At 38.2% G+C, this 12,498-nt stretch overlaps 1 protein-coding gene across 2 annotated transcripts in view; it reads left to right on the top strand.

Annotated features, from left to right (window-relative positions):
- The window catches only part of PCSK5 (proprotein convertase subtilisin/kexin type 5), a 265,280-nt gene that overhangs the window by 45,452 nt on the left and 207,330 nt on the right, over window positions 1–12,498 (top strand). For both annotated transcript variants that reach the window (XM_054398161.1, XM_054398162.1), the window contains exon 3: window positions 2,870–2,983. In XM_054398161.1, coding sequence (XP_054254136.1) covers window positions 2,870–2,983 — 114 coding nt within the window. The remainder of the gene's footprint in view (window positions 1–2,869; window positions 2,984–12,498) is intronic.

Genomic DNA, 12,498 nt, shown 5'->3' with positions numbered 1-12,498 from the left:
AGTTCAGTGAAGCTGCTTTATTTATACAGCAATGTTATATTTGGTAAAATTTTACGCATTGATAGCTTGGATGAGAAATTTGCCTTCCTGTGATGTTTTCATGTGCTAGATGGCTGTAGCCAGTACATCTTGAGAATAAAAGCAATTAATAAGCAGATCTCAAGGTGTGGGCTAAAAAATCTTAGACAAGTTTATTAATAAGGGCTGCGATCAGGCATGTTGTGGTGTTTTAGGCTACTTAGTGTCTGGCATTGTTTCTTTGATAGCAGTACAGTCACTATGAATCATCATTTTTAGCTCCCCCTTTCACCTGTGTGTGTATCTGTAGGGCTCAGTGTGAGTCCTAATGTTTTACACTAGGTTTGTCTAGTTTGGAGAAAAAGAGGATGAGAGGTGACCTCACTACTCTCTACAGCTTTGTTCCTGAGTAGGGGAAGTGAACAGGGAAGTGCTGATCTCTTATTTGGGATCCAGTGACAGGATGTATGGGAATGGATCAAAGGTGGTTTAGAGGAGGTTCAGATGGGACATGAGGAAGAATTTCTTTACTGAGAGGGTGGTCAGACACTGGAACAGACTTCCTGGGGAGGTGCTCTGTGCCTCGTGCTTGTCAGTGCTTGAGAGGCATTTGGATAACGTTCTTAATAATATGCTCTAACTTCTGGTCAGCCCTGAACTGTGAGGCAATTGGACTAAGTGATAATTGGAGGTCCCTTCTAACTGAAAATTTTACTATTTTCTCCTCTCCCTCATTAGAGAGCTGCCTGCACCATCTTTCTGTATGCATATTCAGGCAAACATACCGTTTACTTCCCCCTGTGTTTTTATGAGATCGAATGGCTGTTGTAGTATTTTTATGAATACATAACATTGTTACTAGGTTGTATGGGAATACTAGCAGTTTCGTTTCTTTTCCTGGCTTTGGTCTGATCGTGTAAGCTGCACTGCCTTTCAGCAGAATTACTCTTTCACATGTTTTTCCTAACTTTGCTAGGAGCAGAAGAAATAGGAATTATGAACAACATCCAGCATGTAATAATAAATAAATACAACAAATAAAAAAAACCTGAAGTACAGTTGCTTTTTTGTGTTAAAAAGCACAAGGTAAAGTACAGAAAAATATTTATTCATCCACCTCACTAAAATCTATCCACCTGCTATACTACAGGCTTGGAGATTAACTTGGTTGGTTCAAGCTATTGTACAAATCTATGCATTTACATAAAGAGCCATATATATACAAAATTCTTTGTGTCAAGTTAGTGTTCCAGTTCTGATTGCATGGACTAAATAACTGTCTGAAAAGTGTTCTTGATAATGTTGTCTGGAATAAAGAAGATGGAAAGGGAATTAACTGGATGCTTTTTTGAGACATCGGTATGTGTGTATATTGGTCTCCAGAAGTACTATGCTGCCTTTTTTGTTTCAGTCTTCTTAATATTCAGATGATAATTGCAGTTGTATACGCACTAAATAAATAGAGACGGCATATTTTCTTAGTGAATAGTAAAGAGTTTTGTGATTTGTCTTGTCAGGAAACCCCCTTTCATTTATCCATATAGAAATGGTATTGAAATTCTGCTTAAACTTACATATTGCACAGGCTCCTGAATTTTCATCTGACCAAGAAGTAGAGGCCAGAGTAGTGTGGTAGAGGTAGGTATGGTATGGATCTGAAGCAAAATTTCCGTTCGTGTCATTGGAGCTGTGTCTAAGGATTCAAAGCTGAGTTGTGGATGCACCATGGCGAGATTAGCCTGCTAATGGAAAACATGAATATGAATTCTGATGATTGACAAAGAAATACTTGAGCAGAAAGTAAGCGTCTTATATATATATATATATATATAAATCTTTGTGTACATACACAGTTACTCATAAACAGCGTGTATAAAAGGTGCAAAGTTGGCTGCTGGTAGGAAAAGGCTGCCTTGCTTGGAAGAGGTGAATTGAATTTTTGTAGTTGCATCCCATGATACATTCAGCTGAAATATGAGATGTCAGGAAGCTAGATGCGTGTAAATATACCTTTGGTTTCTCTATGGATAGTTCATATTATTTACATTTGTAGAAACTAGCTTCCATTTAGAGTAAGCTAATGCAGAAATAGCTGCAGTCCTGTCCTGTCGGCTCTAAGGCTGATGTCACTGTTGTTGTTGCCCTTTCTGGATGTGCCATGAATCTTTGAAGAATTCTCAGACAAACAATCTAACTTTCAGAATTAGATTTTTAAACCTTATATTTATTTCCAAGCTCTTTTTGAAGCTGTAATTTGACCTGTTGCTCAGTACCTATCTGTTTCTCCCTGGGAAGAACTTGGTATAAAGTAAAGTTTGAGAGTGCCTGTCTGAGAAAGTATTGACAGTCACCTTGCTAAAATTACAGTTTAAATTTGATTCTTTTTTACTTGCAAGTGGTGAAGGTGGTTTAGATAAGTGGTTAAGCAAAATGTTTAGATGCTTTTCTGCATGTTTTTGTTTTCAGGAACAGACAAAACCAAACCAAAACAAACAAAAAACCCCAAACCACAAGAAAAAAAAATCATCCTACCCTGTCACAAATCTAATTAATTTCTTGTAGTATACTGTTATATTTTGTAGAACTAGTAACTAGTTTTATAAATTAAAAAATGACAGCCAATGAAGACCTTCTAGGAGAGGGTTTAAGTAGTTGTTAGGGAGATTTGTAACACAAAGTTGGACAGTAAACAGTATGCCAAGGTGAGCTGTGCATTCTCAGTGGCAAAATGAACTCTTTAACATGCACTATGTCATAGACTGTGCTAATGGGAACATTCCCAAGATTTCACACATTTCTTGATAATCTCTGCAGAACCCTAACACTTTACATATTTTTTTATGTTTGGCAGGTGGAGTGGATTCAACAGCAGGTGGTTAAAAGAAGGATAAAGAGGGATTATAAACCTGGTGGTACCCAATCCACTTATTTCAATGACCCTAAGTGGCCAAGCATGTGGTATATGGTAAGTACATACAGAGTCGTTGGCTCTGTTTCATACTAGCATACAGTTATCTGCTGTGGTATTTTGAATAGAGGAAGAGTAGTATATATAGAAGCAGCAAATTTGGTTCTTTTTAGTGTAACTAACGAAGGTCTGTAAATTCCTTACAAGTATTACAAAGAAGCCCCAATGGGCTCTGCAATAGGAAACATTTATTAATGCGTTCATTCATGAACGCTTCCTATTGCAGGATGTCTTGGGAATTACTTATTAGAGGATAAACTTTCAGCAATGAGAAGGGAAGGAACTAAGCCATAATCAGAGCAATGAAGCCACTTGTTTTCAATAAACTTAATTTACTGTCTCCAACATCAGTGTGACATAAAGGTCTTATGTCCTAAAACAGGAGAAATGAGCCATAAACACTGCCTGTTCAGTGTTACAATTACACTCTTTTAATTAATGAACAATTCTATTGTTGAATTGTTTTCTGTTTGGTATTAATCACACAGTTTCACAGAAAACTTTCTCTTGGGTTTGGTTTTCTGTTGCTGTTTTTTATATGCGGATAGGTGGGGAGGAGAGCAGGGCCAGATAGTCATAGTTAAAGCCTGGGGTGAAACTTCTATAATCATGGCATTTTAAAAAATGCCCTCATTTTGCCTGGGATGATGTAAATCATAGAATTATAAAATAATCTGGGTTGAAAGAAACCTTTAAAGGTCATTTAGACTAATGTTTTCAACTAGATCAGGTTGCTGAGACTCCCATCCAACCTGATTTTGTATGTTCCAGAGATGGGGCATCTACAACGTCTCTGTTCCTGTATTTCACCGCCCACACCATAATAACTTTTTCCCTTATCTAATGAAGAAAGTGTGAATCCTAGATCTAAGTCCTAAATCTACCCTCTTTTAGTTTAAACCATTACCTCTTTATTATAGGCCTCCTTTAAGTACTGAAAGGCTTGAGAATAGAAGGCTGACAGGGGATCTTATGAGCATCTATAAATGTCTGAGGGGTGGGTGTCAAGATAAAGGTGTCAGTCTCTCTATGATGGTGCCCAGTGGTAGGACGGGGAACAACAGGTACAAGCTAATACACAGCAGGTTCCAGCTCAGCATGAGGAGACAGTGAGAGGGAATACAGGAACAGCCTGCCCAGGGAGATTGTGGAGTCTGCTTCTCTAGATATTGTCAAAACACACCTTGAATGTGTTCCTATGGGGCTTGCCCTAGGTGATCCTGCTTTGGCAGAGGGGTTGGACTTGATCTCCAGATGTGCCTTCCAACCACTAACATTCTGTGATTCTGTGAGTAAGGTCTCCTCAGAGCCTTCTCTTCTCCAGGCTGATGAACCCCAGCTCAGGCTTTCTTTACAAGTAAGGTGTTACAGCTCTCTGCTCATATTTGTGGCCTTCCTCTGGACCCACTTCAACATGTTCATGTCTTGTTCTGAGAACTCTAGAGCTGGATGCAGTACTCCAGGTGGGATCTCAGCAGGACGAAGTAGAATAGCAGAATTAGCTCCCTTGACCTGCTAGCCGTGCTTCTTTTGTCAAGGATATGGTTGGCTTTCTGGACTATGAGCACACATTTCCAGCTGATGTCCAGCTTGTCATCCATTATTTAGTAGGCAGTTGACTGCAGCTGATGTATCCATTTTGATTGATAAAAGAATTGTTTCATTTCACTACTGTCCTGCTGTAGTTCTGAATCCATACATGTTGTTTTGTCAGTACATCACTTATGCTGTTGACGGTAGGACACTCAGAACCTTGTATGACTATATCAGGAATAGTGTGTTCAGCAGGACTAGGGAAGTGATCATGCCCCTGTACTTGGCATTGATTAGGCCACACCTTAAATACTGTTCTCACTTTTGGGCCCCTCAATACAAGAAGGATGTGGAGTTGCTGAAGAGTGTCCAGAGAAGGGCAATGAAGCTGGTGAAGGGTCTGGAGAACAGGTCTTATGAGGAGTGGCTGAGGGAACTGAGATTGTTTAGTCTGGAGGCTGGGAGGCTGAGGGGAGACCTTACTGTTCCCGATAGCTACGTGAAAGGAAGTTGCAGTGAGGTGAGTGTTGGTCTCTTCTCTGTAGTATCAAGTGACAGGACAAGAGGAAATGGCCCGAGTTGCACCCTGGCTTTGTGGGGGAGTTGTTGTTCATGGAGGTGTTCAAAGAACGTGTAGGTGTAGCACTTTGGGACATGGTTTAATGGTTATGGTGGTGTTAGGTTGACAGTTGGGCTTTTACTTATCTGTAGTTCTTTCCAGTTATTTGTAAAACCTGTATTATTTTTGGCTCATGGAATCATGGCAGATCTTTTTCCCAGTTTATTGAAATGTATGTGTTTGTCTTCTCTGATGTGTATTTATTCAGTCAGCCTGTCCTATAAATACGTGCATAAGGTGACAGGCAAGTTACAATAAATGGCAGTAGATTGTAGCATTTTATTCTGGTATTTTCTCATGTGAAAAAAACCCCAATAAATCAGCATTTTTCATTGAAAATAGAAAATAACTGATTTATCTTTAAGTAGTCTGCTGTTACTGCTACAGCTTTGTCTTAGACTAAAAAGAGGGATATCAAATTTCAAGAGAACAGTAGTCAAGCAAAAGTCAACTATATATTATGTAGGGTATCTTACATATTTTTTTCTTTGTGCTTCTAGATTTGTGTACTTTTTTTTTAGTGCTATCACAGTGGTGGAACTACATTAGTGGGATAGTTTTAAACTGATAAGAGATGTTTATAGCAGTTGCCTCTGAAGTTTTTTTTTCCAGGAAGTTAGCAGTATCCTGTGTATAAATAAGTTGTGCTACCTAGCTATATTGCTTCACAGCTGCCCCACAATTGCCACTCTAATACAGAAAGCATTTCAAGGCTGCAAAGAAGGCTTCACTGTCTTTCTTGTACAACTTTCAGAACATTGTCTGTAAGTCCTCACTCACAGACCCTCTGAGAAGAGGTTGTTCTTGGCTGACTCCATTTACCTCTGCTGAGGTATTTGCAGTATATTTTAATGGTAGTGGTTTGGTGATACTCTTTTAAGAGAGATCAGTGAAATATTAGTTTCCACAGAGAGCATAACTAAAAATATGTGAATGAATTCAGGACTGACTTGGATCTTTAGCAGATATCCTCATATGATTCATGTATTTGTGGTTATAACCATAGCTGCTTTTGTTAATCTTGTTTACCTTTGTAGGTTGAAGGGAAACATAGAATTTGAGGCTAGTTAGTGGTTTCAGTTACTGCTGTGTCAGAAAGAGGGTTTTAGGTTGCTGTCTGCAAACGTGTTACTGAGAAAGTAATAAAGTATCATACACAGGTTGGTGTTTGGATTAATAAGTAACTTGAAAATTGTGGGTTAAGATGGGTACTTTGGCCATTGGACTGGCATAATCTCTAACAGGGCTGTAGTTTAGAATTATTGACAAAAGTTCTTTTATTCAAAAACTTTGTCAGCAATATCTGATTAAAGGTTTTCCTCCACCAGCTTTTCCTTCACAAGTCGTACCCCCTAAAGTTAATTGTTTAGGCTGGAAGTAACACATTTTTGTTAGTGTGATATCCATAGCAAGAAGCTACAAGAAGATTCAGGTATTCTTTCTCTTTAAGGCAATCACAAAGTTTAAAAGTATCTCTCAAGAACTATTCTGTGAACAAATTTAAACTTTTCATTTCCAGGGAATTATCTACCAAGAAATCTCATGCTTCTCATGCTCTCTAACGACAAGGAAAGCAAGTTTTTCTTCTGATTTGCCTTCCTTAAAGCAAGGCAAGTTAGGGAAAAAACCCAGCTTCTTTATTATGAATTCTGAATCGTGAGGCATCTCTGCTTAAGAGAACATTTGTATAGATAATGTAACACATGAAACTTCACCTCTTCAACTGTTCTTCACAACTAACCTACAAAACTGGGTCCATCTTGTTTAGAATGAGTTAATACCAAAGGAATAACATGAAAGGGAAAGAAGGTTCCTAGTTAACATTCCTTTCCAAATTTTGAGTCAGGAGAGAGTCTGAGAGTCTTGTGTGCCATCCCCTGAACTCAGCTATCTTTGTATCATATCTAATAAATGTATTCTCTTTGATTGCCATTGACAAAATAACTTGTTAGTCAATAACTGGGTGAACTATATACACTAAGTTTGCCTAACTGAAAGAGGTCAAAGTCAACCCTGAAGCCCTACTGCTATCTGAAATTGGCCTACTTAACTTGTAATAACAACAAACATTGTCTTTGGAATTTCTAATGAGGACTTTGTGCCCAACCAGTTGCACTGCACCTGCCAGTTGGTTTAATGAGTTTCCTTATCTTAGCCTGCATGGAAGGATGGTCATAAAAACTAGAGAATGTAAATATAAAAAAATTGCAAAGATGTGGTTAATGTAACCATAGACTTCAGTTACAAGACTTCTTACCTACTGTTTGTTTCTACTCCCCACTTCAGAGAAGCTTTGTAGTGGTCAGCTGGAAATGGAATCACACAGGCACTTAAATACATCTATAATCTAGCTCTACTGTGATGTGATGCTGTGTTTCATTTTATTTATTTAATTTTTAATATAATGTAGCTGCAAGAAAGTAATTAAGCCACCATTTATTTTTTGACAAACCAATGTTAGACTGTGCAAAGATGCTGACTGTGTCTATGCAGACAGCTCAGACTGGCAGAAATCTTTTTCAATGCTGATCAAGAATGATCCTCCCTGGTACTGTTCTCATCCATTCCTTTGTTAGTACCAATTGCTACTGCTGACAAGATTCTCTAATAAGGAGAAGTTTCCACTTCCTTCCAGGTTCTTTCCACTCTGCATAGCTTGAACATATAACAGAGTATTTCTGTGGGACTGAGAACATACCGGAGGAGGACTATGGTGTATTGACAAGTAAGGCTGGAGGGAGAGGCAGTGTTCTATTAGAGCACCTAAGAATAAATGAGATAGTTAAAGTGCATAAACTGTGTTTTCCTATCGCTGGATGCCACTTCATCAGAGAAGGCCAGTTGGTATTCTGCTGAGACTACAGCATAAAATAACTGAGCTACTCTCAGAAATAAATATTGTAGTTTTAAAATGGTGTTATACTCAGAGAAAAAATTAGCCAGGATCTCTAAATGCATCCTGAAAATTGTTGTGTTAGTGAAACTTACCTGAGAACATTGAGAACTAGCTGACAGTGTCACTAAAGCTGTGAACTACAGCCAGAAGTGAAACATGGTAAGTTGCCTGTTAGCTTCTCAGATAGAAAATGGATAAGATAGTCACATTCATGATCTACTTGGAATGGAAGAAGGACACCACCTATTACATATGTAAACCAAAGAACATGCTGTCTTAATTGTCATTACTAGACACATCCCACATAATTCAAAGCCTTGTTCATGTAAAACTCATTTTGTTTTACTTGTATCATAAATCAGCAGTGATGTGAGCTCACTTTCTCTCTTCTGCACAATGTACTTCCTGTTCTGAAAATTATCTTCCAAGTATCTCTTTCCTTTTCTCAACCTTTTTTATTTTCTTTTTGCATTTACTCCTTGTTATTCCTTCTTTTTAGACACAAACCATGCTTTAGAATAGTAGGTAGGAGGCAATGTGTTTGGGGGAGTGCTAGAAGCACATCATAATGTTTTACGATAATATTTTTTTTAACTGAAAAGAAGTACTTCTGTAAAGCTAACAAAAGATACTATACTACTCTCTCTACTCTTTCTCCAACTACTGGTATTATAAGCTAATTCTGGTGGCTTTTGGAAGAGCATTCTGAATTCTAAAACTCAAATGAAAGAACAAGCAAATGCACAAATATAAAGTGTTTTAGAGGATTCAAGGTGGAAGACAATTATTGTCAGTGCCAGCAGGGTACAATAAAGCTAGATGACTGAGCCACCATGGAAACTAATGTTTACAAATTACTTGGTGAATTACTTGGATGAGACGGCTATATACTATTGTTGCACAATTATAGGTGTAGTGTGATATTACTGAGATTTTTAGAAAGCTGCCGAAGATAAAAGACTTGCTGAGAAGCTTAACTCATTAGCCAATATTTATCAGTCATGGTTTTATATTTGCACTGTAAGATCTCTTGTGTAGATAGATGAAGTGTAATTCATACTGCAATTGAGATCAGTCCATGCAGAGTGATGAGAGCTGAATTAGTTGCATCTAGAACTGACTGCCTTGAACTCTGGAACCAAAACCCAGGAAAAATAGCTTTGCACTTTCAGTGAGGACTGAACTCAGCATTGCTTTGAGATTTGGCAAAGGATCTGGTGAGCCCAGCTTACTCCGTTTCTTCAGAAAACACCTCCAGTACACTATGTAGTGCTCTCCAGTTGTATTTGTGGCGTCCCGGGTGAGCTGTACTAGCATTCACAGGGAGGGACAAACACTCTTACTCTGACACAGTGTAGTTGATTCTGGACAACAGCCAGTAACGGGGATAATAAGCCTTTATCAGGAATGAGTAATTCGAGTCTTCTAAGGTCCTGTAGCCTTCAAATAAGGTGGAAGTGTTAAGTAGGCCAGTTGCCTCCTTTGTGTTGCTGAGAGGTCTGTGGGGAGTTGGCTTACCTTGCACCTCCCTTGAAACTCCAAGTGCAAAAGGCAGAGCAGAGCAAAGGATTTTATGACCCTGGCCTGGCCCTTACTGAGGTCTTCTAAGGCAAGCAGAGCTGTAGAATGAGAGAGCAGGGACAAAGGAGGGAGTGACAGGCACCTGATGGGACCGGTGGGAGGGAGGCAGAGGGAGGAGGAGAGGTCACACTAGGTCCAAGTACAACCTCGGGTACAGGGGAGAAAGAAACTCAAGCAGCATTTCACCTGCGCAGGCTAACGCTACAGTGAATGAATACGTGTCATCCTCCTTTATGACTTTCTAAAAATTTACTTCCAACCTACCTGTGCCACACTGCTAAGGAAAAACTTCACTTTCTTTTTACTGATGTCTCAAGAATCAATCTCCCTTTCCATCAGTGTAGTAGAAGCTAAATCATTGTTCTTACTGAGGTGGTGTGGCATGCTTGTAAGTGTTGTGCATATTTTGTAACTTCATTTGGTTGTTGCATGCACTTTTATTTATTTGTGGGTTTTATTGCATGAGAAGTTTGAGCATTTGGTCTTTTAGAAAGTTAAGAAGATGATCTGTGACTTAACTTCAGTGGAAGTGCAGCTAGAAAGAAACAAACTGCCTGTCTCTGGAGTTCTCTGGAATTACTAATATTAACAACTATAAAGTATGCCATACTAAGGCACAATTTGGTGTATTTTATCTTTCTTAGGGCTTCAGAAGGAAAGGTATTCATGTATATACAGAGGCACATGCTCCTCTGGAAGTACACCTCTTTTCAATGGACAAGGAGTTTTCCCATCATTACTTTCTAAGAGCAGTGTTCCAAGAGCAACTGCTTAGTTAGCTACACACTTCTCAGATTAAAAAAAATAAAAAGTAATATTAAAGTAGCAAACCAATTTATTTTGTTGTGTAATACTGAGTGCTCCCTTGATATTACTGAAAAAAGGAGGCAATTTACTTAATTGTAAAACATACATCTTTGTTTCAAGCACTTGGTGTATTTTTTCTGCTATTGTTTGCATATGAAAATTGCAGATACTTCAGGGAAAGGATTGATAAATATCATATCTACTTGAATAATATTTTACAGCATTTTTTTCCGCACAAAGAACATAATACAAATATCAGGAACTCCAAAATTACCAGAATTACGCAGTCACAGTACAGAAGAATCACTTCTGAAGCTTGCCTGTCTGGTGATCTGATTGTTAAAGAATCAGACTGTTAAAGAGCTGGTGTGACATAATTCATTTTTTCCTCATGAGAAGCAAGCTCATAACATAAGAGACTTAGATAAATGTCTGACACAAAAATACTACTTCCCAGTCGGGGAGCAAAAATTAGTGTTGAACTTCCATAAGGCAATTTCCTAACCTTTTATACAAAGACCATGGTCCTTTGCAAAGGAGAAGTCTGAGAACTGCTGTTTAGCTCTAAGATGTTAGGTTTTGCACCAGTTTTTCAATATCGTTATGCCCCTATTTACTGAAGACAGCTGCCATATGACATAGGACACCATGGGAATGGGGACATCAAAACTCCAGCTTTCCTGGTTCTTGCATCTGTCCTGTTTTTCTGTGTATCAGATGAGCAAATTTGACTAAAATGATAAGTATGCAGAGTACCTCAGTTACCCTCAGGACCCTTTCTTGACCTGAATTTTCAAGCATGTTTAACAAAACCCACACAACAACAAAAACAAAAAAACAACTAAACAAACAAAAAAAGAGGAAGAAAAATCCCAAGTCAACCAACAGAAGCAAATGCTGTGAGAATGGAGATTTAAAGAAGTGTGTTCTGCACTAATTCATTAGATGCAGGTTATCCTTTGCAGTGCTTGTAGCTACTTCTAATTCACAAAGTCTCTTTTAAATACAATTTTGATTAAAACTAACCTAAGTTAAGCGATCATTTTTAACTCAGTCCTTGTATACAGGAAACCCTATCAGCACAAGACCCAAGTCTCCTCAAAGACAGGAAGTAGGCCTTTTCAGAAAATAGGACAGTTGTAAAGTGTGGAGCAATATAGGCAACATCTGTGCTTGCTCTATTGCCATGAAGATTATAAACTCTGCAATTAATTAAATGCTGGCTCTTTCAAAATAAACTCCTTTCCATCAAACAACAGAAATGCGTAATGACCAGAGGGAAGAAATGTGCTGAGGGAAAAAGAGCCTCTGGCAGCTCCAAGAGGTGCAAGTGCCAGTCTTTTACAGTAATGATACCATTTTTGCCTTTCTATTGTATTCAAGTCTACTACTCAATATGAAGCAGCCATTTAAGCATATAATTACACTGACTTTATCTATTTTACTCTGAAATCCTAACAGAACAAAACAAGTTATCTTCAGCATTGCAAGCAATTCAAAATTATATTAAACTGAAGTAGTAGTGTAAGCACAGAAGCCTAAGGAAAGTTAGATACAAATACACATGAGAGACTGAACAAGTACATACTGAGGGTTTCTTCTTCTGTATCTTTTGGATAAAACTGTTTATTAGTTGAGAGTAAACTACAGCTTGGGAGATAGTGTTTTGGTTTTTAGGAATATCAACTCCTGGTTACAAGATTACATTTGGAAGCCAAAAATCTCATCTAGAAAAAAAATAAAGACAAACTAAGCAAAGAAAAAGTGTTAACAGAAGTAACAAAGAGGTTGAATAACTTCTGCTTTTTTCAGCTATCATGTACTCTTTCACATCCCTAGTTTAATAATGATTCAGGAGGTCTTTTTTCCTTTAAAAATCTCTTCTGGTCTGGTTGCAAATGGGCTGTTGAGGAAAGCTTGTTAAGTGCAAGCTTTCAGATGTGGTGTTTGAATGGGCTTTATATGATCCCCTGCTGCAACACTGAGATACATTGATTAACCAGGAACCCATCTACATGAAATGTGGATAGGAGAATTAACACAGCCTACTTAGGCAGTATTAAAGGCCTTACTTAC

This window comes from Indicator indicator, chromosome Z (assembly GCF_027791375.1).
Source record: "Indicator indicator isolate 239-I01 chromosome Z, UM_Iind_1.1, whole genome shotgun sequence".
Lineage (NCBI taxonomy): Eukaryota > Metazoa > Chordata > Aves > Piciformes > Indicatoridae > Indicator > Indicator indicator.
This window is presented reverse-complemented; position numbering and strand designations above follow the sequence as displayed.